Genomic DNA, 27,883 nt, shown 5'->3' with positions numbered 1-27,883 from the left:
ACCAACACTGTCAAGAGCCAGTGACTGAATCCTCTGTTTGGATATGGATACATTTCGCAGAAGAGAATGAAACATTAGTTGATCTGTGGAGAACTCCTTGACTATCCACCTTTAGAGGAAGTGTGATCCAGAGTCCCCAACAGGGACATGTAAAATCTAACTCCAGGATCTCTGGTCATAATGGAAGCTGATCATCCCTCTGTGTAGAACAGAACAGTACTGTATGCTTTTGTCTTGCTATTTGTTCAAAGCATTCTGTGGTTAATGTCTTATACTGAATCCTAGGCCTCTTGTTTCCTTCAATGGAAATCAAATAACCTTCTGAAGTGGTAAGTTCCTGCCTAACAAGACTGCAGTGCGGGATGGCCACTTTAGGATCTAAAAATAATCATAGGATATGATGAAGAAAGAACAACAGATGATGTTTCAGTTAGATGTCTTTGAAAGATCTCACAGAGAGTGAATAGCCTAAAGTTTTTACTTATAAAGTCTTATTGTAATGCCCACTTTTGTGTTTGATTTCTGGAGGCTACAGGCTCTATGTGACTGTAATGTATTGCCAAAAACTTGTAACCAATGAAAAATATTGGGATGCCCATTGAAAAGCAGATGTAATGCTATCTGCAGCTTAACAACAGGTTTTGATTAGTTCTCTTCAACCCTCAATGGAGTGGTATTTTGTTAAAAGGCTGTGACTGGGGACGAGTTGGGAAAGCCTCATCCTGCCTGCTTCACTGGGGGTCTGGTGAAGTCTTATGTAGGGAAGACTGGATCTTAGCTCATAGCAGTTAAACAGGACAGGAAAGACGAGAGGTAACTTCAAGAGTGAAGGGGAGAACAGAGGTGCAAGAAAGACATCTGAATACAGGGGCCTGCAACAGACTGCTCAGAATTGCAGGGAGCAGGCACACAGTCAGGTCTCAAAGTAACAGCTAGAAGGATGTCCAAGAGACTGGAAAGGTTTGCAGAGCTTGCTGAACCCAGACAACTAAAAATTCCACAGCTGAACCCAATACTGGAGAAAAGGACCTGCTCCAGAAGGACACAAAGGGCAGGGAGAATTTTTTATTATATGCTTTCTTACTCTGACTTTTTTTCTGGTTTTTTTTTGCCTTTTTTTGGTTTGTTTGTTGTTTTTTTTTTTTAATGAAAGACCTAGGCCTCTCATCATTGACTGTTTGCCTAACCATGTTCTTCTTCCAGATCCCCAGGCCCTTTCTCCTCTGAGGTTAGCAGCAGTTCTGTTCGAGGTACTCTGACATCTCAGCAAAATTTTAAAGTTATTATTTGATTATACTGCTTTAGTAAAAGGGACAAGATACGAAGTTAGTGGCATATATTTATGCTGCTACGTCTAGGTAAGAACTGCAGTTAGCCTCTGAAGAAAAGCAACAACCTAAGATGAAAGGCATCATTAAAGATCATCTGTTACAATTTTTCAGTGATAAACCTTCCAGTGCTGTTTTCCATAAGCATATATTAGAACACTAATATAATTAGAGCACTCATAGCAAAGGAATTTAACAGTATTATACACAGACCTTATACTTACCGTGTACTTCTGCTATGGAAACCTAGCTATTTCCTGCAATGGGCACATGTGAATAGTATGAGCATGAGATATGGGTGTCCAGTGACACCACAGGCAGTCCAGACACAGGTCTCCAGAGGAGAAGTGGGGAAGGAATGAATTGTGAGCTGCAAATGAATGGTGCCCTGTGCTGTTCGGAAGCCAGGGCTGTTCTGGTGTTTCTTTCCCCAGATCTGCCATCCAAGCCCACTGTGGGAAGATGAAGGGATGCAGGATTTCCATTGTGTGTCAGCAGGAACCAGGCCTAAATCAAACTGCTTGGAGTGGGAGGAAAGGGGGTTACTCCTTGGGAGCAAAAGGCTAGGCAAGCAAAATGCCTTTTTTTCTTCCTTATGCTCTAGCTCAGCTTTTCTATTCCTTCCTTTTGCTGGATCTGACGCCTTACAACCCAGCCAGGTGGGTCTGTTGTCCCTAGGGACAGCTATCATCTGCAATGAACATCTGCAGGAGAGATCTTCTTTGATATAGATGTCCCCACTTGAAGCCAGCTTGGAGCCCTAGAGCTGTGCCTGAGTAGCTCAGTACAGAAGGCAACCACTTACACTTTCAGCAAGATTTTCTGGAAGTTATGTTATTCTGATAGTGGTAGTTCCTTTTGTTGAAAATGGTACAGTGAGATGTTTCTTACCAACTTGTGCTTGACATTTCCAACCACACAAAGTGGACAACAGCCTTCCCCAAACACAGTCCGAATAAGATTCTGTTTGTATACATATAGGACAATGAATGTAGTTATGGTCTGGTAGGAAAGCACTGTTGGCTGCATTTGATCTGCAGAAAGCTCTTGGGGCCTAGCCTTTCAATGAAGAGTCACAAAGGAACATTGAAATGAGAAAATGTTATACAGGAAAAGCCAGTGGAAAAATGACATTTCACAGAAAGAGAGACTGAGTTTCAGCAAGGATTTATCATTTTCCTGAGTTGCTTTTAACTTCGTTGCAATGAAGTTAGGTGCCAGGACAAGTTCTCACCAGGTTCTCACTGCACGGACTGCGCTGCAGTCATTATGTCATTAATACAGAACACACTGCACTCCGAAGCAGTGTGTGTGCAAGAAGTGTGGGACTGCAGCAGTCTTGCAAATCCACATGAAAGGGGATAGGATTTCATCACAGTTCTCAACTTTCATCTCCAAAGGACAAAACTCCTCTTAGGATTTTTGCTCTTTGATGCTAAAAAAGAAATGTTAAAGAGAAGAGTGTTAATCAGCAATTGAAGAACACCCCACTCCACTCTGAAATGAATGATGCTGTAATGAGTTTACCTCTTGGGTTCCTGTATGTGTGACAGCTGCAATTAACTCAAGCCCTTTCCATTCCAGCAAAACTTTTGCTACATCACCTTCTCATACACAATGCACCCACATTACTACATCTTCTCTCTCCACTGCCTGTCCCTCCACAGAGGTTACTCACTCATTTTTTCTTCCTCTTTTTACATCCCCTATCCTGCACTACCCCATCTTAGTTTCCCTCAGTGTCTCTCATTCTTCTCGCCCTCACTCACCCAATCACTACCTGTCCTTGGAGGGATGTCCATTGCAGTGCATGCCAGCCCTTTCCCTGTTCACGCACAAGGTGGGACAGGCACACATGCACTGCACCCCTGCTCTCCCAGCTGCACCTGTGCCTGGTTCATGCAGGTCCATGGTCTGTCAGAGAGCAGCACATCCATGCAGACATTTCTGGTCCCTCCTGGGCCCTGAGCACCTCCTAGTTCCTGGTTGGGGGCATCAGGACCCCGATCACCTGAGGAGGAGCAGCTGAAGAGATCTGTCCCAGGTACAGGAGACATTGCTATCTGAGTAGGCACCTGAGCCTGCTCCCCAGGCCAGCAGCCCACAGGAGGAGGTTTTCTGCTGGAGCAGAAGCTCAGTAGCTCTGAGCTTTCTCCAGCTTCCCAGGGCTCGCTAGCAGGGGTTGTTTCCTTTATCCTGCGAGTTCCATGCTGAGAGGGACATAAGTAGATCACTTAGAGTCATGCTTTTAATCTTCATCTACTGGCAATAGTAATGTACTTATCTATACTCAATTTCACTCTGCAGTGCATCTTGATATGCCCCTGAATCTCTTTCTACCTGTATCTTTCCCGCACCATGCCACTGTGTAAGAAGTAAAATCTTGCAAGGCATAGAACAGAGGACACGACCATCATATAAGCACAATCAGTGTTATGTTGGAATCTACAAATGCTTATCGACTTGAATGAATTCTCTCCAAAGATACAGTCAGTAAGAAATAAATGCCATAGCAGCCAATCTTCAGGGAAAGTTGCATGACAGAACTCAGGAGGCACAATTTCTCTGTACAAGGCACTAAGTTTGAGAGGTTCCTTTATGACTGGAATGAATCCGTAAACTAGGACTTCATAATCTACTTTCCACTGAGCCGATGCCCTAGTGGATAAACAAATCTCCCCAAGACATGTCTGAAATTATTGGGACTGTACTGGGAAACCTATTGAAAAAGTGGAAGATAACGAGGTTGCCAAACGTATTTGATGAGCATATGAAAGTTATAAATTGCACAGAATTTCACAGCTGCACCATAATGAAAGAAGAAATGGGACCTCACAATTTATTCTCTACTGTACTGGAATTCACTGTCTGCCACAGGACAACCTGTTTATAGTAAGGTTTAACCTAGAGAAGATGCAAAGACCTTCCAAGCTGAATGTAAGAAATCCTCTCAATCACTTCTTTCAAGTTGTAAAACAGGCTGGATGAGTAATACATAAAGATCTGAGGCCTGCGATCACTCTTTTTCATTTTTTATTTCCTCTTTTTTATTTTTGGCAGGAGGTTCTGACACCTGAACAAATGCCATGAGGTTTCTTCCACTAATGATAACATTGAAACTCATGGATGAAAGTAATGAAGAAGGTATCACACTTCCAGGCTGTCAAATGTCACCAGAATTCGAGTCTCTAGCTCACAATGCAAATCTAAAAGTAAAACTTGTTGTGAGATTCTCCCTGGTCATACACTGGAAATCTTTGTCTATGTACATATTTTCACTTTGACTGGGATGTGTTGCTGAGTATTCTCTCTCTCTCTGTCTGCTAACACAGAGCCTGATGGAGGAGAAGTCATATCTTAAGGGCTGGCAGAAACTGAGGCGCCTGCCCGAACTCTTTCTCAAGATGGTTCTATTTTCAGCATGCCTGAGTCTCCTCTTCTCCATGGGAAATGTCAGTACTGCAGCATCTTGACCATGCTGCATTGCTAAGCAGGACATTCCGTATCCAGGGACTGCTGTCACTCTGCCTCTTCTCTTTTTGATTGTGCTGTGCTTTGCTTTCAGCTGCTGTAGAGTCCAGCCCTGCAGAGACAGTAACAGGACGGGGAGAATGTAGTGGGCAGGATCTATGTAATTTTTCTTTTTGCATTAAGGCATTGTTGCTCTTTTCAGCAGATCCCTTACCAAGAGCTAGCATACAAAAAGCTGCTCTTCATGATATACCGTAAGTATTTCAGAAAGACAGCAAAGGAAATTCTATGTAGCCCAGAAGTTTTTCATAAACACTCATATGAGTGGCTAGATGATTAAACACTACGATTTTCATTGCAGGAGTTTCCTGTGCTATGGAACATGGGTTTTCAAGGATACGCTACCTGCAAGCTTTAATTAATATCATTATTAGTCTCTAGAAAAAATCTTTAGAGGATGTGATTACAAATGGTAATCAAACACAGCTATTCTCACTGGCAAAGAAGGAATGAACTTTTGCCCTCTTAGTCTCTTTCACGTGATTTGTCTTCTGATCTCTTTTCCTTTTGCAACATCTTTAAATCTAATTCAAGTGACAAACGTCTTTCCTTTCCAAACCTGTACTGGGAATTCATGTCTATCTTGTGATCAACATCACACTCTCTGTCACAGCTGCCATTGCTATCAATCATTTTTTCTTGCTTAAAATATATGCATTTTAATAGCATCTGTGGAAAAGCAGGGAATTTTTGTTTGATGAAAACTGGAAAAAGAAAACTGTATGATACTACAGTTTTCAAATGAAATGTTAAATACATCTTATTTTTCTTCACACTTAGCAAAAAGTTATAATTAAAGTTTGCTCCAGCAGGCCTTACTCAATTTACACTGTCATTCATTTTATTGGCACTGAATTGTTTAATGCCAAGCACTGAGTAGTTTGCTGTTCAACCCTCTGGAAAACCTATATCCTTGATGGGCCTGATAAACTAGCAATCACCTTAACTGTACAACCCAACTGACAAAAAAATAGACAAGTGCATTAGGTGTAGTCTGTAAGGAGAGCTCAAAGGTGGGTACACTTTTGAAGAACCTTTGTAATTAGAATTTTAAGGAAAAAGACAAACCCCTACGAAAAAACATATGACAAATTTTGCTAAATTTTAGGAATCCCTCTAAATGTGATTTAATACCAATTTCTTGCCATGATATTTTAAACTGTCAGTTATAAAGCAAAGCTTGAGAACAAACAGTAAAAAAAGCTCAGTTGAAAGTTGAGCTTGTTCCATTTTGAGCAGTAATCTTCACCTATATGTACACTGCACACTACTAGCAATTGGTTCCAGAGACTTCTGCCTACGTAGGTCCTATGAAGGGTCCTTTTAATAGAGGTTCATTTTAATAGCTTTCTAGATGTGCTGGTGAGAATAGTCCATTTACTGCATGGACACATCTAAGACAGCCCAGGTCTTGTGGAAATCTCCCAGTGCTCCCATTTAAGCAAGGTTCCTTGGTCTCCTAATCAGATGATTACAGGCCTTGTTTGCCTGTGAGGGTGGAGTTCACAATCTGTAATCCCAGAGTGAGGAGAACTGACAGGAAATATCTACTTTTTGGAGTGTTTGTCAGAAACACAATATCTAAGTGAATTCTTGAAAATTTCTGTCAAGATACAGATGAAAGGTTTGAAGAATTTGCTGATATGTGTTCATATCAAATCATTCAAGCAGATATCAAAAGTCCTTACACCACTCTATGTCTGGTTAGTTCCTTAGTCTTACGCTGGAGCTACAGCCATCTCACCCAATGCATGTTCAACTTCTAGTGCTCGTTCTAAGTTTAAACCACAAATCAAATGGATTTTTTTTTTTCCAGCGCCTAGTTGCCAGTCAATCTAGATGTACACAATGTGAAGTTCCTACACAATGCAAAATAGCATCTGTGATCCATGAATCTTTTGCTAACAACCAACTACAGTCCCTGGAAATATGCTTTTACGTACTGGTCATTGCTCCAACACTGCTCAGGTCCTTCCTGCAGAACACCTTCCTTGCTTGTAAAGGGTCTGAGAAGGATCTTTCTACATTCCTCCTTTCTTCCCCATTAATACTTCTTAGATATTTTTAAAGCAAGAACTCAGATATTAAAAAATCCCAAACTCATGTCAATTGAGTTTTCCTCCTCTGGTACACAGATATCCATTTTCAACTATACATCTTTTACTGATTATCTCCTATCTAGTCAAAACATCAACAGTCTTGATCTCTTCATTTTATTTAAGTGAAAAATGCACAGTGAAGTCCTCATAGCTATACTTCATAGAGAACAAGACTAAGCTTGCTCGTGAAGAAGAAACACTACTTCTTTTCAGGAAAAATTGTAACCAAGCTGTACATCTGCAAATTCCTAATTGTCTATTTGGGAACTCTGATATATTACCTTATTTTAGGACAAGCCTTTCTGAAGGTCTTCTGCAAGGTAAGGCAGGATGTAAAAGTAGCAACATTAATTCGTTCTAGTACTGTCAGTAGCAGAGTTGATGCCTCCAAGAGGCTAGTGAAGGTTTTGGATCTACTTATGCACATCTCCAGGAGAGTGAACCATGCAGTCTCACCACTCCTTATCTGACAGCCTGTATTTTAAAACATGTCTGTTCATTCTCTATGGGCTACTCTGTTAACCAAGTATACCATGTTACTTGCATGGTCCTTCCTTTTAGTCCTGTAGACATCTTAGTTTCTAGTTCTCTTACACTGTCTTTGGTACTTCACAGCCCTATTGACCAGCTGATCTAGAAACTCTGTTTGCTGACCTATTGTATTGTTCAGGCAGTGGGGAAGGAGTTATGGAGATGAGCAAGTGAGGAACAATTCCTCCTCTTCCATTTTATGGGCTGTCTCACATAGTAAAAGTTACCATTGTCTGAGTCAAAGAGTACTTCCAAAAAATGTTTTAGTTTCTAACACTGGCTTGTGTGTGGGCAGAGCAGACACTACACCCACGCCCTCCATCCTAAGAGCACTGGTGAGTGCCTGTCAACACCTGGAGACACCTCAGTTCACTGTCCTGCATCCAAGTTTTCTAAGTGCCTTAACTGATCGAGATTCCCTCCTTAATTCTCTTGTCAAATTATTTATAGTAGATATAGCCACATAGTTGGTAAGATATAAAAAATTTCTAATTATATCTAGTCAAATCAAATGACAATTATGCCTTTAGATAAGTCTGCCAAACAATGCTTTGCCAAAGAAGGTTGGCCAAAAATGCTTTGACCGAAGAAAGAGGAAGAATCCAGAGCATCTACATACCAGACTCTATAAAATCTCCTTGGGACTATATTGCCCTGCTCTCACTGAAAGTTTCAAGGTAAGTGTATGGGTTCTGTAGAACTGCTGAGATTGAGCAATTTCTCTTTATATTGAATGTCTCACTGCATTCTCATTGCTTCTGATAACCAGAAGGGAGGGCTTGCTTCTAATAGCTGAAATTTTCTATCTGCTTTCCGTGGCATCTTCTAACTTCCAACTTCAAATTTGTTTCTGGAATACTATGGAACAAAAAAGAAGAAAGTTACCAGCTTGTCAATACACTCGCAACTGACTTAGAGCCTCTGATATCATGAAAGGCAGTATCCTTATTAGTTGTGAGTCCAATTACCTTGCAGAAAAGATTGGGCTGAGTTTGATAAAACATATACAGTGTGAAAGTAAGTAAATTCACTGTCCACAGACTGTGGGCAATGAAAGGACTATTTGGAGACTTATCACTGACAATTAAGGGCAACAGAAGAGAGGGATTTTCTTTAGGTTTAGTTCTTTAGTATGCCAATAGTAAAATGGCAAAACACCCACCAGTATGATAATACTGCAAAATTATAATCAGTATTAAAAATTCTGTTCATAGTTAGAAGACTAAAATTATTTACAATGCTGTCTCATTCTCAAGTGGAATGTAAGTACTTAGGTGTTCAAATCAAAACTAGCTTTCAAAAGGTGCTATTGAAAATGACATACTACTTTAAATATTGGAAAGATAGAAACCGTAGAAGATTTCATCAGCAGCACAGAAAACTATTGTCTAATTGATGGAAAGTGTCTTCTTTCCCCCTCAGTCTTCTTCTGACGTGCCTTCAATAAAGTGCAGCCATGGCCTCTGCAGACTCTGAGATGGCTGTCTTTGGGGAGGCAGCTCCCTACCTCCGAAAATCGGAAAAGGAGAGAATCGAGGCCCAGAACAGGCCTTTCGATGCCAAGACATCCGTCTTTGTGGCGCATCCTAAGGAATCGTTTGTGAAAGGGACAATCCAGAGCAGGGAATCAGGGAAGGTCACTGTCCAGTCCGAAGCAGGAGAGGTGAGGAAAATGCAAGGCTTGAGAACATAATTTAGTTCCCACTCCAGGCTCTTAGCTGACATAGATCAGTCTCTCTTCCTTGGCAGACCCTCACTGTGAAGGAAGATCAAATCTTTGCCATGAACCCTCCCAAGTACGACAAAATTGAGGACATGGCCATGATGACCCACCTCCACGAACCCGCTGTGCTGTACAACCTCAAAGAGCGTTATGCAGCCTGGATGATCTACGTAAGTACCAGCAGCACTCTGCCTTTGGGTAGCTGGGAGGAACCGCTCTGCCAGGCTAAGTGGAGGCCAACGTGCCGTCTCCCTTCCTTGCAGACCTACTCGGGTCTCTTCTGCGTCACTGTCAACCCCTACAAGTGGCTGCCGGTGTACAACCCGGAGGTGGTGTTGGCCTACCGAGGCAAGAAGCGCCAGGAGGCCCCTCCACACATCTTCTCCATCTCTGACAACGCCTATCAGTTCATGTTAAATGGTGAGTTGCTCCATATCACTTCAAATGATATTGGATTATGCACCTTAGGAAAAATCTTCCTTTTCTCTGCATATAATATTTGAACATATGGAGTCATGCTTGCATCATATATGTCAGCTGACCAAACTAGAATGCCCATCTTTAAATAAGATGAATGGTATGGAAAGCTCACTCGGAATGTTGTAGCGGGAAGTCTAGAAATTAAATTTTGTAACTCTGAAGTATAAAGTCTGATGGAAAGCAGAATTAACAATGCTGCAGAAGTGTTGGTGCTCTAGCTTAACAAAAGACATAGAATCAAACATTACTAACATAATATTCATATCAGAAAGCAAGAAAGAATCACTTGAAGCGAATTGAAGTTCCAAATCCAAATAAGTGCACTGTCAGACCTTTTTAACTTCCTTAGTACCCCAATTGAGAAAGGATTGTCAGATGAAGGAGACAGAGCCTAAAAGGCAGGAGATACAATGGAAAATGAAAGGCTAGCAGAATAGTTAGCTACAAAATGGCTATTACCTCTCAAGAATAAGATCTCAGAATTACAATGAATAATGTTACAGAAATTTTGGCTGAGTGCTCATTAGGGCAGAAGAAAACAAAATGAACTTCAGGAATTACTTGGGAAAAAAATCAAGAGAACAAAAAGAGCAAAAAGAGCAATAGTTCTATGATTATATATTCTGTTAAAAAATGGAACACTGACATGAATATTGCAGACAGTCCTAGTTCTCTCACATTAGAAAAGGCAATAACGTACCTGGAAAAGTTCACCAAGGGACAAAACAATATTTGTAGACATGAAATAAATTCAATATGAAGAGCAATTAACTAAGTAAGGACACTATGATAATGCAGAAAACAGGGCATATATGACAGAACTTTGTAAAATCAAGAGTTGTATAGAAATCAAGGGTTGCATAGAAAGAAGAATCAGAATTCATTCTTTCTTTCTGTATAACATCTGAATAGTTAGGAAGCACCAAAACAACTATCAGTTGAAATGTTTTTTAAAAAGCAAAGGGAATCACAAATCACACCCAACATACTTAAGTCCTGGATATTCTTTATCAAAGAAAATTCTATGCCCTAAAGATCTATTTCAATGAGCAAAGTAAGGAGAGGAATTCATGCAAACTGTAGGAGATTTCATTATCAGCACAGAAAACTACTGCCTACCCAAACCACTACATACATATGCCTGGCTCAAAAAATCCTTGAGCTCAGGAGGGCCTATGGTATGATCTCATAAGGCTCTTGAGTCCCCAGAAAGTGTGAATTCACTTCATGTTACATATTCTAGTAACTTTAATTATACTGACATTACAAAACAAGAATTGATTTTGGTTCTTTCTTATATACAGAAATATAAATCTTGATTTAAAGATAATTATCTTAAAAAGAAGCTAGTATATCTTATCTGACAACCATATCGAAATAATTGGGGGAACTTCAAAAAATCCTGAAAGGGATTAAATGATACACTTGCAGGCATTTTAATTGGGAATTAACATTGCGATCTTGCCAGGAACACCAGGAAATTTGTGTTCCTGCACTCTTAATGAACTTTCAGTTCATGGTTAGTTTCTCTCATAGATTTTGATTTCTCTGAAAAAAACTCTTTCTGCCTCTTTCACAGATCGCGAGAACCAGTCGATCCTGATCACGTATGTACATCCCTGCTTGGGTCCCTGCAGGGCTGTCCGGTGCCAGGGGACCTCCTGCCTGACCACACGCTCTCTGCTTCTCTCTTTGGTTTGACAGTGGAGAATCCGGTGCAGGGAAGACTGTGAACACAAAGCGTGTCATCCAGTACTTTGCAACAATTGCAGCGAGTGGGGAGAAGAAGAAGGAGGAGCAGTCAGGCAAAATGCAGGTAAATTAATAGAGCTGGCTTGAATTGATGCTTTCCTCTGTTCTTGACAAGATTTTTGGAAAGGATAATCAGCAAACATTATCGTCCTGCAGGGAACGCTTGAGGATCAAATCATCAGCGCTAACCCACTGCTGGAGGCTTTTGGAAACGCCAAGACCGTGAGGAACGACAACTCCTCACGTTTTGTAAGTTGTTGCTTTAGACAAAATGTCTCCCTTTCATTTCAAGATAGGTTATGGCCCGAGCAGTACTCCCCATAAAGGAGATGCCAAAAGAACGTATCCAGGCTGAAATGCTGCTTCTTCTCCTTAACAGGGCAAATTCATCAGAATCCACTTTGGAGCCACGGGCAAACTGGCTTCTGCTGACATTGAAACTTGTAAGAGACTCTCCTGGCCTGATCCCATTCCTTCCCAAATTCACAACTCCATGTGTGTTCCTCTGCCTAACTCTGTCCTACTGTTCTTGCCAGATCTGCTGGAGAAGTCCAGAGTCACTTTCCAGCTGAAAGCAGAAAGAAGCTACCACATATTTTATCAGGTCACATCCAACAAGAAGCCAGAGTTAATCGGTAGGAACTATCATTATGTCTTTTTGAGGATGATCGCTGAGCAACAGTTCCCTCTGTTAGCTGATTGGCACAACTAAGCCTATGCCTTGCCTCTTCCTGCTTTCAGACATGCTCCTCATTACCACCAACCCTTATGATTTCCACTTTTGTAGTCAAGGTGAGGTCACTGTTCCCAGCATTGATGACCAGGAGGAGCTCATGGCTACGGACGTAAGTATTATAAAGAAAATATTTTTTAATGATATTGTTAAGGACCTTAGGCAATGTTTTGACTTCATTGTTTTGACTGCAGAGTGCCATTGACATCCTGGGCTTCACTCCTGATGAGAAAGCAGCCATCTACAAGCTGACGGGGGCTGTCATGCACTATGGGAACCTGAAGTTCAAGCAGAAACAACGAGAGGAGCAGGCAGAGCCTGATGGCACAGAAGGTCCTTTAGCAACTGACCTTTTAACATAGAAATAAGTTTTCAGAAGATATTTTTTTTAGACAGGACATAAGCTACAGCTTAATCAAGTAAAAATTATGTAATGTTTCTTTTAGTATCCATGAAGCTGTGAACCTGATTCTCTCATCCGGGCCTATCTTAATGAATGATACTCCCTCAGTTACCTTTTTGATGGGCTAGTTTCATGCATTTTTCCATTTAGCATACAGAGGGTTTTGACAAGCTTTTTTTTTTTGGAAGAGGTAGCTTCCCTAGTTTCATGCATAGGCTCTAGAATCAGCTCTGCCATGTACACACTTCTCCTATTGGCAATGCAGACCATGGCCAATTGAAATACAAGAGCTTTCTTAGGTATTCATTCAGATGCCAAGTTGTAATCTTCATGCATTTTAAAAGTAAAAGTTATTAGAAGCAATTTTTCAGTTTACAAATTTAGTTAAAATGTTCAAGGAAAGATTTCTAACTGATAACTACTTTCAAAAAATACCAATACTGGCTTTCACAGCTTTCCTGTATTCAATATGCTTGCTGTGATACTAGATTAAAAGATTTGCAGTCAAGAATTTTGAAAATCAGTGTCATTTCTGAGACACCATCCATTGATCAACTTCCAGTCCTCGTCCAGTGATAATTTTTCTCTTTTTCTCTCTTGTTTTTCAGTTGCTGACAAGGCTGCCTACCTGATGGGCCTGAACTCAGCTGAATTGCTCAAAGCCCTGTGTTATCCCCGAGTCAAGGTTGGGAATGAATACGTGACCAAAGGTCAAACTGTGGAGCAGGTAAAATAATTGTCTACTAGGAATACATGGTTAAACCTCAGAATTTCACTTAAGACAGTTAAAATTCCTTAAAATTTCTGTGTTCCATCAGTTTTGCACATTTCTTCTCTGCTTTAGGTGAACAATGCTGTTGGCGCTCTGGCAAAGGCTGTCTATGAGAGGATGTTCCTGTGGATGGTTGTTCGCATCAACCAACAGCTGGATACCAAGCAACCCAGACAGTACTTCATTGGTGTCCTGGACATTGCTGGCTTTGAGATCTTTGACGTAAGGAAGAAGGATTTGGCACCGTAGTCAAGGGAGGGCCAGGGAGGGGTCATGCAGACTCAGAAACACACTTCTTTTTAAGAAGATTCAGAAGCTTATCCTCCTCGTCTGCAGTTTTCTAGAAACCCCTCTCTCCGTCACAGCAGCACCCGCAAATGGCTTTGCTAACAAACACTTTGATTCTAACGTTGTCAACAGGTAGAACAAAGCTCTGCTTTCTGACAAATGGTCTCAGAGGCCCTTGAGCTCTAGGAGACAGGTCTAGGACTAAGGCTCACACAGATGTAGGCCAAAGGTGTTGATGCTCTTGAAAGAGCCAGGGAAAGGGCAGTGCTATGGAAAAGTTCACAACGTGTTTCCTGTGTTGTGAATACAGTGGCGATGCTAGGACTTCTGTGTCCCCAGAAGAAACCCCCAGATTGCTGATCTGAGTGCAGAGAAGTTCTTGGGTGGGACACTGAGGAGGCTTCCTCTCTCTGGGTGGTCAGCGAGCTGAGACACCTATACGATGCTACAGCTAAGGTTACCGAAGGATTTGCTTTTGAGTAGCACAGTAAAAAAGACATGTTACCTTTAGTCTGATTTCAAAAGTGGTAAGAATAAAATCCTTTGAGGACAGTACATTTTACAGGAGAAGTCCTGCTTAGGGAAACACAGGCTGTTACGGTACGGTTAGGAGTGGTGTTTCAGCTGGGGAACTTCAAATAACATTAGGAGAATGCCAGCAAAACGCTGCGGTATTTGCCACACCTTGAGAACCTGCGCACCTCTCCTTGCTTTGGGCAGTTCAACAGCTTTGAGCAGCTGTGCATCAACTTCACCAATGAGAAACTGCAACAGTTCTTCAACCACCACATGTTCGTGCTGGAGCAGGAGGAGTACAAGAAGGAAGGGATTGAATGGACATTCATTGACTTTGGGATGGACTTGGCTGCCTGCATTGAGCTCATTGAGAAGGTATCCTTCCTGTCTAACTGCATTAATGTTGAAATTGTCTAGTTATTGAGGGATACATAAAGAATTTGTTTATGTCGATTAAAATTATAAATTTCAGTTATTAAATTGCTGTGTATTTCTGTAATTTGTAATGTTTCAGCAATGTTTAAAGGTGGTTCTGCAGGTAAAGATGAAACACTCAGGCTGAAAAATGATGAGCATCAGAAACCTTATCTTCTAATTTGTTTCACAGCTTTCTGTCCTAACACTAGTATCTTTCCACCAAAGAATCTGTTTCTCCCTCTTGTCTGTTGCAATGTCTTCCAGCCCTTGGGCATCTTCTCCATCCTGGAAGAGGAGTGCATGTTCCCCAAGGCAACTGACACCTCTTTCAAGAACAAGCTCTACGACCAGCATCTGGGCAAGTCCAGCAACTTCCAGAAGCCCAAGCCTACCAAAGGCAAGGTTGAGGCCCACTTCTCCCTGATACACTACGCTGGCACAGTAGACTACAACATCAACGGCTGGCTTGAGAAGAACAAGGACCCCCTGAATGAAACTGTCATTGGGTTGTACCAGAAATCATCCCTGAAGACACTGGTCTTACTCTTTGCCAACTATGGTGGAGCAGATGCAGGTCAGCTCTGTTAAAACTCTATTTTCAGTGTGGGAAAACGTTGACAGGAAATCAAACAGGAAAACCTACGTGTTTAAAAATTGCTTTCTGTTCTGTAGTTCAATGTTTATCATCAATATTTTAATATTGTTTTCCCCTTTAATTTGCAGACACTGGTGGAAAAAAGGGTGGCAAGAAGAAGGGTTCTTCTTTCCAGACTGTCTCAGCTCTTTTCCGTGTATGTACCAATTTCCTCACTTTGTCACTTTTTACTTGAAGAAAGGGAATTTAAAACGTGAAAAGTGATGTTATAACTCTTGAAGTCTTATAGCAAGAGGATGAAGAAGATTATGTACTGTAGGTAAATTTTCTTTCCATTTAAATGGTGGACTAGTTTCTTCTCTTTTTCAACATGGAATTATATTCTCTCAATATGTAGAAATGAAACCCCTTTTCAAATGTTGTGATTCAGATCTTTTTCATCTACCTTGATTTTTAAAGTTAAATATGACATTGAAATAGGTAAATTTCTTTCAGCTATTGCACAGAGTTCAGAATTATTTACCAAATAGAGTTTTTGAACTTCTGAATATTTTCAATTCTGTTACCATGCAAGATTCATAAGCAATGGAGCAGTCCTGAAAAACAGGGAGGCTGGCTTTAAGAGTATCAGATAAAAAAACCCAACTACTATATTGATTCAAGAGGGCAAGCATAGGGAATTGTTCATGACTTTCAAAGCCCTGTGTATCAGGGTATCAAATGAGTTATATCCCTCTTTTTGTAAATGATAAATAATAATGACACAGTAAAGAAATTATATTTCCCTTAAATATTACTGTTCAACAGTGAAAGTTGGATGAAGGCATAAGCTTTTGTACATTACTAGGGAAAAGTTGCAATGTTGTAAAAATCTGACAAATTATTATCTCCTTTTCATGGACTACATACACACAGCTGCAGGGATACTTATCTTTCGTTTCTTGATCTGAACTTTACCTTGTAATCTCACAGGAGAATTTAAACAAGCTGATGACAAATCTACGCAGTACTCATCCCCATTTTGTACGATGCATCATCCCAAATGAAACAAAAACACCCGGTAAGGGAGCCCAATAGGAGGAAAACTCAAGCCACAGAAGCCCTTCTCCTGAGTGAGTATCAAACAATGGGGTAGTCACTAATGGCTGTATTTGTTAGGTGCCATGGAGCATGAGCTGGTGCTGCATCAGCTGCGGTGCAATGGTGTGCTGGAAGGGATCAGAATTTGCAGGAAAGGGTTCCCCAGCAGAGTCTTGTATGCTGACTTCAAACAAAGGTATGAGTGCTACACTTTCCTGTCCATTCAGACCAAGAAGAATAGTCTGATTCTCTTAAAAAACTTGAAACATTATACTTCAGGAAGGACCTAAGTAGTAACATAGACAAGTTCTATTGTGGGTTTATGACTGATTTTATACTGATGGTGAGGATTCTCTTTGACTCTGAATAATCAATATGAAAACTTCACTTACACTGTCTTCAAAGAGTGGACTGTCCCTATTACACGATATTACTCAGTCAGTCAGTCAGCTGTTGCTGAGAAGGCTGTGGAGTTCGATCTCAGTGGTGGTTTCAGTAATGTGGATTTCTTTGTGTTCTGCTTTCTCCCACAGATACAGAGTGCTTAATATAAGTGCTATTCCAGACGGTCAGTTCATGGATAGCAAGAAGGCTTCAGAGAAGCTTCTTAGTTCCATTGATGTGGACCACACTCAGTACAGATTTGGTCACACCAAGGTAGAAACAAGTCTATTGTTTAAATACTATGTCCCTCTGTTATGCACTGTCTGGAATCACGTGCTACAATGTTCCCTTTCTCAAGGTGTTCTTCAAAGCTGGGCTGATAGGTCTACTGGAGGAGATGAGAGATGAGAAATTGGCCGAGATTATGACCAGGACACAAGCCAGGTGCAGGGGCTTCCTGATGAGAGTGGAGTATAGGAAAATGGTGGAGAGGAGGTAGATATTTCTCAACAAAGTAACATGATCTCATGGGGTTTGGCTAATTAAGTCTAAATTCATCGAAACCAAGGTATGTAATTTTATTATTCATTCACATAAAGCCATGTGAATTTTATTTCAGGGATGCTATTTTCTGTATCCAGTACAATGTTCGTGCATTCATGAATGTCAAGCACTGGCCCTGGATGAAGCTGTTCTTCAAGATCAAGCCCTTGCTGAGGACTGCAGAATCTGAGAAGGAGATGGCCACCATGAAACAAGAGTTTGAGAAAACCAAGGAAGAGCTTGCAAAGTCTGAGGCAAAGAGGAAGGAGCTGGAGGAGAAAATGGTGACCTTACTGCAGGAGAAAAATGACCTGCAGCTCCAAGTGCAGGCTGTGAGTATCACTGTTCATTTGTCCCTGGGAAAAGAATGATACACAGCCAGAATGCTTCTTACCTTAAGTGGGGACTTGCAGGAAGCAGACTGACATGCAGTAGAAAACAGTCTATAAACACATGCTCTACCGTTGAGTAAACAGGCACTGGCAGGGGCATGGTGAGGCTCATGGCAGCCCCACCCAAGACTCAACATTCCTGCTGTCTGAGGAAAGAGGCATGCAGTAGTAGCCAACATGTAATCCCCAGCAGAGCGCTCTGAACTGGAAGGGAAGCATCTCCCTCTACTCAGCTTTCAAAGCAGTGTATCTGTCTAACAGAGTAAAGGCAAACCTGAGAAGGACGAGCCTTTCCTACTTGCAGCTACACAAGGCGGCCTTGATTACTTTCGGAAACATGGATACTTCCCATTCTCGGTACATTAGGAAAAGGCAGTTTCTTCACACCAAAAAAACCCCATGCCTTGCCCCACTAAATTATTCTCACAAAGACAATTAGAAAGAAAAAGCTACTGAAGCCTTTTTCTGTCAGCAACCCAATCTGTGAGGCATTTTGAAGACACACAAAAACTTTGGAGTCCGTGTTGATTCCAGATGAACGGGTTTCCCAGTAGACAGTTGGCACGATCTTCCCATTGCTGGAGAGGAAGGCCAGGTTCAGCCCCCGTTTTAACACATGCCCACTGGGTGATCCAAAAGGCAGGACAGAGAATCTTCAAAACTTTTCAACCCACTAAAAATCCGTGTCTCCCCACCAGGAAGCAGACAGCTTGGCTGATGCTGAGGAAAGATGCGACCAGCTCATCAAAACCAAAATCCAGCTGGAAGCCAAAATTAAGGAGGTGACTGAAAGGGCTGAGGATGAGGAGGAAATTAATGCTGAGCTGACAGCCAAGAAGAGGAAACTGGAGGATGAATGCTCAGAGCTGAAGAAAGATATTGATGACCTCGAGTTAACGTTGGCCAAAGTGGAGAAGGAAAAGCATGCCACTGAAAACAAGGTACACACACACAGGGAATCACATAAAGGGTGAAGAGACAGATGCCTCCCACAGCAGCCCCATACCCTCAGAACGAAGCTTGGTTTGGAACATACCAGGAGCATCACAGCGGGGCAGCTACGCCCCAACAGCCCAAATAAAAAACAAGCTCCTGCAAAAACATTGCAAGGTGAAAAGGTCACTGCGCTAGCAGTTAAGTCTCCTAAAACGAGTTTCTGCACTTTCTTACAATCAACAGGTGAAAAACCTCACAGAGGAGATGGCAGCCCTGGATGAGACCATTGCCAAGCTGACAAAAGAGAAGAAAGCCCTCCAAGAGGCCCATCAGCAGACACTGGATGACCTGCAGGCAGAAGAGGACAAAGTCAATACGCTGACCAAAGCCAAGACCAAGCTGGAGCAGCAAGTGGATGATGTAAGCACACGTGTAACTGCATGAAAAAGAAACCTTTGCAGAGGAAAGCATAGCCAGCAGAGCACTGATGGTATTGTTCGTTGTAGCTGGAAGCGTCCCTGGAGCAAGAGAAGAAACTGCGCATGGACCTTGAGAGAGCTAAGAGGAAACTCGAAGGAGACCTGAAGCTGGCCAATGACAGCATAATGGATTTGGAAAATGATAAGCAGCAGCTGGATGAGAAACTGAAGAAGTAAGTGTGGCTGTGGGGCACCTGAGCGCTGGGCTGGTGCACTTGTCTTCTTCCTTTGAGCTCTAACATGGTTTGCTTTGCCCAAAGGAAAGACTTTGAAATCAGCCAGATCCAGAGCAAAATCGAGGATGAGCAAGCCTTGGGCATGCAATTGCAGAAGAAGATCAAGGAGCTGCAGGCAAGTGTCTGTTCCTTCCCCTCTTTCACTGGGTCCCAGGTGAGGAAGGAGGAGGGCATGGGTGTGAAGGCTGCCTAATGTTCCCCAGGCGCGTATTGAGGAACTGGAGGAGGAAATTGAGGCAGAGCGAACCTCTCGGGCAAAAGCAGAGAAGCATCGGGCTGACCTCTCGAGGGAGCTAGAGGAGATCAGTGAGCGCCTGGAAGAAGCAGGAGGAGCTACCGCAGCTCAGATTGAGATGAACAAGAAGCGTGAGGCAGAGTTTCAGAAGATGCGTCGTGACCTCGAAGAGGCCACGCTGCAGCACGAGGCCACGGCTGCCGCCCTGCGGAAGAAGCACGCGGACAGCACAGCTGAGCTTGGGGAGCAGATCGACAACCTGCAGCGAGTGAAGCAGAAGCTAGAGAAGGAGAAGAGTGAGCTGAAGATGGAGATTGATGACTTGGCCAGTAACATGGAGTCTGTCTCCAAAGCTAAGGTATGCAATTGCAGTAGAACACGCTCACAGGGCCAAGGTATGGCACATAGGCTCCATCTACCAGCCACATTCTCCTTAAAAATATCCCTGCTGTAAAGACAAGGCAGAGTCCAGGTGTTCACCTCCTTTCCTTGCTTGGGATTGCTTGCTATCTAGGCCAATCTGGAGAAGATGTGCCGCACTCTGGAAGACCAGCTGAGTGAGATTAAAACTAAGGAGGAGCAGAATCAGCGCATGATCAATGACCTCAATACTCAAAGAGCTCGTCTGCAGACTGAATCAGGTGAGACACCCCCATTCCTGAGATGCAATGGGAGGATCTGCATGCCATGGAGCATACCACAGGGTGCAAAGTGACAGCTGGTATAACCTCTCCAGGCTGCTGGTCATTGCTTGGGTTTGCAGGCAGAAACTGTCATATTATCGATCGCCTAGTTACTTTTTTCTCACTTTGCCTGTCCCAGGGGAATATTCACGCCAGGTGGAGGAAAAGGATGCTCTCATTTCTCAGCTGTCTAGGGGCAAGCAAGGATTTACGCAACAGATTGAGGAACTCAAGAGACATTTAGAGGAAGAAACAAAGGTGAGAATGTTTATTGTATATCTTTTCTGGGGTTAAATTGTTCTTTCAATAAACAACATCTCATGTAGTGAATCTGGAATATATTCTGTCCAGTATTTTATATTTTTGAAACTTTTTCTTTACCTAAACAAATGTTCTACTGGAGGGAACACCAGTAATACACATCTCCCAACTTATAAGATGGAGGAGGAATGAAGCATAATGATTTTGCTGGTGGAGGAAATAATCCACAAAGCTTTCAGGAGATTCTGATGATACTCTCTAAGACAGGCTGTAGAAATATATGTTGTGACATTTCCAGAAACAGCAGATTACTGTCCCCAAAGCACCTGTCACTAACACCTCCTTTTCGTACAGAACACATTGATGAAGGCTTCATCAGCTACCAGCTGTGCATTTGTTTAATTAGAGTTTCATTCTAATTTTACTGTCAATTTCACTGTCAAGAGGCATCTCACGACAAAGATTCAGGTTAGCAATCCCAATATCTCCCCAGGCCAAGAACGCCCTGGCCCACGCCTTGCAGTCTGCTCGCCACGACTGTGACTTGCTGCGGGAACAATATGAGGAGGAGCAGGAGGCCAAGGGGGAGCTGCAGCGTGCCCTGTCCAAGGCCAACAGCGAAGTGGCCCAGTGGAGAACCAAATATGAGACGGACGCCATTCAGCGCACGGAGGAGCTGGAGGAGGCCAAGTATGTGGGAAGTGGGATGTCAAATGGCTGGGGAAGACTGAGTCTGTCAAGGGAAAACGGTGCCTTTGAGAGTGGGTTAGGAGAGGGGTGGGATGAAGGCAGGGAAATATTGTCTTTGTGGTAAAGTGGAGAGAGGGAGGGAGAGGAAGAGAATGCTGTGGAAGAAGTATCGCTTGGAAGGACAAACGTAGCCTTTATATGGCTAGAAAGCCTAAGACAGGCCAAATACTCAGTAGGTGCTAGGACCCAGAAGCGATAGACTCTTTACTTTCCATGCCGTCATGGAACAGAAGAAATGCTGTGAGAAGCACTAGCATCAAAACCCCCAAAGTGGTCAACATCCCTTTCGTGAACAGTAAAAAGTGGGCTCACCTTTAAGCTCTAACCTGGCGCTGTGCTTATCTCCTCTCAGGAAGAAGCTGGCACAGCGCCTGCAGGATGCCGAGGAACACGTTGAAGCTGTCAATGCCAAATGTGCCTCCCTGGAGAAGACAAAGCAGAGGCTGCAGAATGAAGTGGAGGACCTGATGATTGACGTGGAGCGATCGAATGCTGCCTGCGCAGCGCTGGATAAGAAGCAGAAGAACTTTGACAAGGTGTTTTGGGCTCCAGGCCTGCGGCTCCTGGGCAGAGCGTCCCCTCCTGATTGCCACAGCCATACTCACGCCCCGTTTCTCTTCAGATCCTGGCAGAGTGGAAGCAGAAGTATGAGGAAACGCAGGCTGAGCTGGAAGCCTCCCAGAAGGAGTCTCGCTCTCTCAGCACAGAGCTGTTTAAGATGAAGAATGCCTATGAGGAGTCCTTGGACCACCTGGAAACGCTGAAGCGTGAGAACAAGAACTTGCAGCGTAAGTCCCCGTTCCTCGGCTCCTGGCAGAGCTCTTTCCCTAGCCACCGCTACTGCCATTCCGTATGGGTCTGTGCCTGCAGGTCAGCAAAGATGCCTGTCACCTTGGTGTGAAAGGGCCCTTCCCATTCTGCTCTGTGCCTGACCATGTCATTGGTCTTTGCTCCCACAGAGGAGATTTCCGACCTCACGGAGCAGATTGCCGAGGGCGGAAAGGCGATTCATGAGCTGGAGAAAATCAAGAAGCAGATTGAGCAGGAGAAATCTGAACTCCAAGCCTCCCTGGAGGAAGCTGAGGTAGACACAGTGTTAATAAATGGTGTCCAGAGTGAAAGTATGGAAGTAATTTTCTGCGGAGATGGCAGGAAATGAGGCTTATGTTTCATGAAACACTGCATAAGAGATTAGCAAGAAAGGAACTGGTCGTTTAAGTCACTGTTCCTGCTGACTTGTGCAGGCCTCCCTAGAGCACGAAGAGGGTAAGATCCTGCGCCTCCAGCTTGAGCTCAACCAGGTGAAGTCTGAGATTGACAGGAAGATAGCAGAGAAAGATGAGGAGATCGACCAGCTGAAGAGAAACCACCTCAGAATTGTGGAGTCCATGCAGAGCACCCTGGACGCTGAGATCAGGAGCAGGAATGAAGCCCTGCGGCTGAAGAAGAAGATGGAGGGAGACCTGAACGAAATGGAGATCCAGCTGAGCCATGCCAACCGCGTGGCTGCAGAGGCACAAAAGAACCTGAGAAACACACAGGGAGTGCTGAAGGTATGAAGGCCAAGATGAACATGCAGGTGGCTAGCTTGCCTAGTAGTATACCGACATCAGAATCACACAGACACATTAGTAAACGAGTCATGCGTGTCATTGTCTCCAACACTGCTCCAGTGCTGTGCCATCTTATCGTTTCCCTTTCTTCTCTTAAAGGATACCCAGCTACACTTGGATGATGCTCTCAGGACACAGGAGGACCTGAAGGAGCAGGTGGCCATGGTGGAGCGCAGAGCAAACCTGCTGCAGGCTGAAGTGGAGGAGCTACGGGCAGCCCTGGAGCAGACGGAGCGCTCCAGGAAAGTGGCTGAGCAGGAGCTTCTGGATGCCACTGAACGCGTGCAGCTCCTCCATACCCAGGTCAGGCACTCTGCTGGAAATCAGTCCCATCAACAAGGGATAAGACAGAATGCAATTGCTATGCATCTTGTAAGTGATTACTGTGTAAACACTTGAAGAGCTATGCCGTAATCTGGCCAGTTCCAGCCAGCCACCTGCGTCTGGTTTGCTGCTATAGCTCTAAAGAGGGCTCTTGCATTAGAGACTTTCATAAACAACGCTCACGCTTTCAACTCTTGAAGTGGAGGCATTAGGTCTAAAAGTACAAATCATGTCTTTCCTGTTACACAGAACACCAGCTTGATCAACACCAAGAAGAAGCTGGAAACAGACATCATGCAAATCCAGGGTGAAATGGAGGATACGATCCAGGAAGCCCGCAATGCTGAAGAGAAGGCCAAGAAGGCCATCACAGATGTGAGTCGGGAGATCCTTTCCCTGCTGCTGATGGTGGATGTATTCTCCCCGAGAATGTCTCCAGCCCCAAAAATGGCTTTGTCTCTTTGCTCTCATCAGGCAGCCATGATGGCAGAAGAGCTGAAGAAGGAGCAGGACACCAGCGCTCACCTGGAGAGGATGAAGAAGAACCTGGACCAGACGGTGAAGGACCTGCAGCACCGTCTGGATGAGGCTGAGCAGTTGGCACTGAAGGGAGGCAAGAAGCAAATCCAGAAGCTGGAGGCCAGAGTGCGTAGGGCTGGTGTTTCTGCAGGAGTGAGCACGTGCCTTGGAGAGATACCAGGGAAGCTCCAAAGATGGGCTTCTCATTGCAGGTGCGGGAGCTGGAAGGGGAGGTTGATGCTGAGCAGAAGCGCAGCGCTGAAGCCGTGAAGGGGGTGCGCAAGTACGAGAGGAGGGTGAAGGAGCTGACCTACCAGGTACGTCAGGAGGCCTCCTTGGGCTGAAAGAGTTTTCTCACAGCGTGTCAGATTTTGCGCACACCACTCCCAAGGGGAAGCGTAACCTCACATGGCGGGGAACCAATAATTCATTCCCTTTCCTGCTTACCAACCCCTCCTAGTCTGAGGAAGACCGGAAGAATATTCTGAGGCTCCAGGATCTGGTGGACAAGCTGCAGACGAAGGTGAAATCCTACAAGAGACAAGCTGAGGAGGCTGTAAGTATATTTCAGAGAATGGGCAAGAGCCACCTTCCATCAGGGCAGCACGCTCGTCGAGATGAGTATGAATACCAACGCAAGGCACATGGAAGAAGCTCCCAAGACACAACAGTCTTGGCCACACTATTTTACTGTTGTGTCACAAGGCCTTGATGAGTTCTGGGCACCCTGCAGTCAGGGATGAAGTGAGGGAAGTCCTGCAGCCTGTTTTATACAGGAGGTCGGACTAAACAAACCCAGGGGCCACGTCCACTGACTGAGAAGTTCATGAATCTCTGCTGCTGATTGACAGCAGAAGGCTTCCGGGTTTGTCTCGACCTAATAAGCCACACTTGTAGCTGGGCAGCGAGCAGTGGGAGACTAAGTACACAAATGACAACCGCGACTGACAAAATAGCTCCTCAAGAGAGACACAGTACTGGTGAAGCTTGTCCCGGTGGGGTCCTGAAGAAGGGAGGATGAGGAGGTCTGTGCAAGGCTTATGTGTAAGCAGTGGGGGGTGGGGGGTGGAGGCCCAGGCATCCCCCAGGGAGGAGGCGCAGGAGGAGCGAAACCCCTGCCCTGGGCTCCTCACCACCGACTCCCTCTCCCCGCACAGGAGGAGCTCTCCAATGTCAACCTCTCCAAGTTCCGCAAGATCCAGCACGAGCTGGAGGAAGCCGAGGAGCGGGCTGACATTGCAGAGTCGCAGGTCAACAAGCTCCGAGTGAAGAGTCGGGAGTTTCACAGCAAGAAGATAGAAGAGGAAGAGTGAGGATGTCCTGAGGCAGCAAAGTGACCTGGGGGCTGCACAAAATGTGAACCTCTCAGTCACTTTCTTCTGTAATTAGTCTTTGTAACCATGTCAATGTCTAGAGAATAAAGAACGTAGTTTCCTGTGCATACAGAATATGAGCAGCCTCTTCTCCCTCTCTCTGTTTTGCTACTTTTGTCTCCCAATTAGCTGTGGGATCCCGTTAAACTTTGGCTATTGCTGAATGTTTAGCTTGTGCCCATTAGCTGTCTGATGTGTAACACATGCTTTTATTTCGCAAGCACTGAAAAGTATACGTCATAATGTATTTTTCTTGCTAGGGGAAAGGCTGGAGAAGACACCAAAGGCACAGCGCTGTTTAGGTGCTTCAGTGGTACCTGAGAATTACGCAATTTCTGTCTCCCCACGGTGGCTACTACTCCCTTCACCTACACCTCTGGACTCCAGAATTTCATAGAGCTTCTGGGCACTTCCACTTTGGAGGGGGACGGGGAGGGAGGGGATGGGGGGAAGAGAATGGAGGGCACTGGCAAATACTTCTTCCTTTATTCAGACCCTGATCTGAACAGCAGAGGCACTCTATCAGCCATCTTAGATGGATTATTCTTACGCATTTCATGTTGCTTCTGGGTGAAAGACAGTGTCACGGTATGTTAAAAGCAAAACATACAGAGAGATGTCTGCCTAAGCTGGTATTTTCATAGCACCAACAGCTCGGTACTTTGAGGTAACTTCTGCCCCTTGCTTTCAGGAAGACCAGACAACTTTGGAGGATTTTGTCAGAAACCAGAAAGACTGAAGGAGCTCTGGGTAAGAGACGAATGCCAACTGAATCAGACACAAGTCAGAAAAAAATGAGGAGTGAAGAGCAGCTGGTAATGAAGGGAAAACATGAATGAAGTGGAGGCCAGAGTATGTGTTGATGATGAATACTTTTGACAGCGTACCTCTCTCCAGCTCTGCCATGCATGTTCTGATGTTTGAAGCAGGAGCTAGTTCCTGCACTGAGCACTGAGCCTAGATGGCCACAACAGGTAGGAGTGGAGATGGCACGGCAGGCCGAGGAGACGGTGACCCTGATCTGCTGAACTGAGTTGCCTTAAACAGCCCTTCCTTTACAGGCAGAGAATCCTTTAAAAAATGCAAACTTGCACAACAGCATCCAGTGTAGTAACCCTGATTCTCACCAGGAAGAAAGGTGTGCTTCCATCCAGCATCTACTTACATCAGTTTTAGGTGCTGTGCTCGACTTTTGCTCATTTGACAGAGAAAAGGGGCACTCATGCGAAAAAAAAGATACTAGGTCTCACAAGATCTTGCAATGCCCAAGAAAGCCAACAGAAAATGAAAATGTGAAGGCAAGCATCTGCTGGAGGTCCAGACTTTGTGGTGTCTTGTGTTTGGACAGAGAACACATTTCCCTATTGGCAAGTATCAGGGTAAAAAGGAGAAAACCGAGGCAGCTGGGAGTAAAGAATCAGGTCTCTTCCATGCTGAACGCATGCCTAAACTGTTGCGGGACCATTCCTGACTCCTAGCTCCATTCTCGTCCCTACATAGAAGCAAACTCTTTTCCTAGGACTGGGAGCAGGCACAGAGTCCTGGACATCCACTTCCTGAGAACTGAACCAAACAGCAGGCCGTTGATTCAATGATTTCTGTGTACGGGACGGGGGGAGGAAGGACAGCCTCCACCTCAAGTGGATCTTGAGGGTAGAAAATGGCGCCGGCACTCAGAACACACACACCAAATCAGGCACCCCAAGGGAACACAGGGACTAACACAGAGTTGTTGAATCCCACTGTTCTTACGCGGGAGATGTTTGGCTTGCCCTTCTGGACTCTCCCAGGTTAAGACACTTATGGGACTGTATACCAGAGAAGCAGAGAAGAGGGAGGTAGTTTTTTGGCGAACTCTACTGAGTTTACATGCCTGTGCTCTGCACATTTGTCTCTATGGGTGCCCACCCACTACTTTAGAGATCCTTAAGGACAACATTTTGTAAATTTGGGCTACAGCTATGGTTGCAACTTCCACGGGGCTGTGTGCCCAGCAGAGTGTGTTGACTTGGGATTTGCTGCCGTACATGCAGAAGAGGAGCCGTTTTCCCCTGGCACGCTATTTTTGGAATGAGGCTGCTGTCACCTGCTGAGCGCTGATGCAAAGTGGGGAAATCATCGCTCCATGAGGGCCCACAGAGGATGATCTCCCAGAGAAAGTCTTAAATAGATGCAGTTGGTGTGCTCCCCATATGGACTGCAGAGGATCGTGGACAACCTGAACAAGAAATAGCGTGCTGCCTCTCCCAAGCAAAAAAGCAGCATTCCAGTAACAGCACCAGCAAGAGAACCAGCAACCAAATCTGGAAATCCATTTCACCAACAATTTTGGCAGGGAAGCTCAACGGAGCTGCTCTGTTTTCCAGGCGCCAGTGAATCCCTCTGATGGAATTCCAGGAATGTTGCCAGATCCACAAGCAGATTTGAGCTCTCTCTTAAACCCTGCCATGGAGCAGAGAAATCACCTAGCACCTGAGCCTTGCTCTTAGTGTCTCATGACAGGGCTCTTACACCTCCCGCAGAATAGGCATGTTGAACCCTCCTTGCCATGCAAACAGCACAGCCCCAACATCAACACCGTACTGCTGGGAGAAACACAGTCCAGCACAGAGGAAGGCTTTGGAATCAGAGCTCAAAGAGGTGAAGTCTAAGGAGTCCAAGATTAGCTAACGTGTGAGGCCGAGAGCCCCCCACCCATGTGGGGTCATGGGATGGCTCTGCTCTGAGAACCCTAAGAGTCACCCTGCAAGATACTGGCTAACAGGAGACACTTCTCAGGGAGCTGAAGGCACTGGTCTGGAAGGAAGGCAGTACACCCCTGTGCTGCCTGGCAAAGCAGTGACCAAGTGAAGTGGCCATTGCAAGCTGAGCTGGAGAGGACATCAGATATGTATTCCCAAATCTACT

General features: G+C 44.4%; 2 protein-coding genes across 2 annotated transcripts in view; both read left to right on the top strand.

The window, feature by feature from the left end:
- Window positions 1-25,051, top strand: part of LOC128918081 (uncharacterized) — a 54,787-nt gene extending 29,736 nt beyond the window's left edge. Inside the window, 37 exon segments of the mRNA XM_054221957.1 lie at window positions 8,939-9,152; window positions 9,239-9,382; window positions 9,476-9,632; window positions 11,272-11,299; window positions 11,397-11,497; window positions 11,581-11,693; window positions 11,824-11,887; window positions 11,981-12,079; window positions 12,186-12,289; window positions 12,372-12,510; window positions 13,189-13,307; window positions 13,425-13,574; window positions 14,361-14,531; window positions 14,838-15,147; window positions 15,297-15,364; window positions 16,141-16,228; window positions 16,327-16,444; window positions 16,782-16,905; window positions 16,991-17,127; window positions 17,252-17,507; window positions 18,266-18,508; window positions 18,747-18,923; window positions 19,010-19,333; window positions 19,422-19,811; window positions 19,968-20,094; window positions 20,276-20,394; window positions 20,891-21,087; window positions 21,500-21,683; window positions 21,770-21,935; window positions 22,107-22,231; window positions 22,392-22,700; window positions 22,860-23,063; window positions 23,334-23,459; window positions 23,559-23,729; window positions 23,816-23,920; window positions 24,064-24,159; window positions 24,761-25,051. Of these exon segments, the coding sequence (XP_054077932.1) occupies window positions 8,939-9,152; window positions 9,239-9,382; window positions 9,476-9,632; window positions 11,272-11,299; window positions 11,397-11,497; window positions 11,581-11,693; window positions 11,824-11,887; window positions 11,981-12,079; window positions 12,186-12,289; window positions 12,372-12,510; window positions 13,189-13,307; window positions 13,425-13,574; window positions 14,361-14,531; window positions 14,838-15,147; window positions 15,297-15,364; window positions 16,141-16,228; window positions 16,327-16,444; window positions 16,782-16,905; window positions 16,991-17,127; window positions 17,252-17,507; window positions 18,266-18,508; window positions 18,747-18,923; window positions 19,010-19,333; window positions 19,422-19,811; window positions 19,968-20,094; window positions 20,276-20,394; window positions 20,891-21,087; window positions 21,500-21,683; window positions 21,770-21,935; window positions 22,107-22,231; window positions 22,392-22,700; window positions 22,860-23,063; window positions 23,334-23,459; window positions 23,559-23,729; window positions 23,816-23,920; window positions 24,064-24,159; window positions 24,761-24,916 (5,923 nt within the window). The 3' untranslated portion in view covers window positions 24,917-25,051.
- Window positions 8,902-11,532, top strand: LOC128918072 (myosin heavy chain, skeletal muscle, adult-like). The gene is made up of 5 exons (XM_054221950.1): window positions 8,902-9,152; window positions 9,239-9,382; window positions 9,476-9,632; window positions 11,272-11,299; window positions 11,397-11,532. The coding sequence occupies exons 1-5, from the start codon at window positions 8,946-8,948 to the stop codon at window positions 11,515-11,517; spliced, it is 657 nt and encodes a 218-aa protein (XP_054077925.1). The 5' UTR covers window positions 8,902-8,945; the 3' UTR covers window positions 11,518-11,532.
- Window positions 25,052-27,883: the final 2,832 nt, after the last annotated feature.

The sequence above is a fragment of the Rissa tridactyla genome, chromosome 15 (assembly GCF_028500815.1).
Source record: "Rissa tridactyla isolate bRisTri1 chromosome 15, bRisTri1.patW.cur.20221130, whole genome shotgun sequence".
Taxonomy (NCBI): Eukaryota; Metazoa; Chordata; class Aves; order Charadriiformes; family Laridae; genus Rissa; species Rissa tridactyla.
The sequence above is the reverse complement of the archived record's forward strand: the minus strand, read 5'-3'. Positions and strand labels throughout refer to the sequence as shown.

What these genes read in the sequence shown, in the direction of transcription:
- LOC128918072 (XM_054221950.1), top strand. Translation starts at nt 8,946, where the DNA reads ATGGCCTCTGCAGACTCTGAGATGGCTGTCTTTGGGGAGGCAGCTCCC. An exon ending in TCCAGTCCGAAGCAGGAGAG is followed by an intron (nt 9,153 to 9,238) that starts GTGAGGAAAATG and finishes CTTCCTTGGCAG; the next exon opens with ACCCTCACTGTGAAGGAAGA. An exon ending in AACCAGTCGATCCTGATCAC is followed by an intron (nt 11,300 to 11,396) that starts GTATGTACATCC and finishes TTGGTTTGACAG; the next exon opens with TGGAGAATCCGGTGCAGGGA.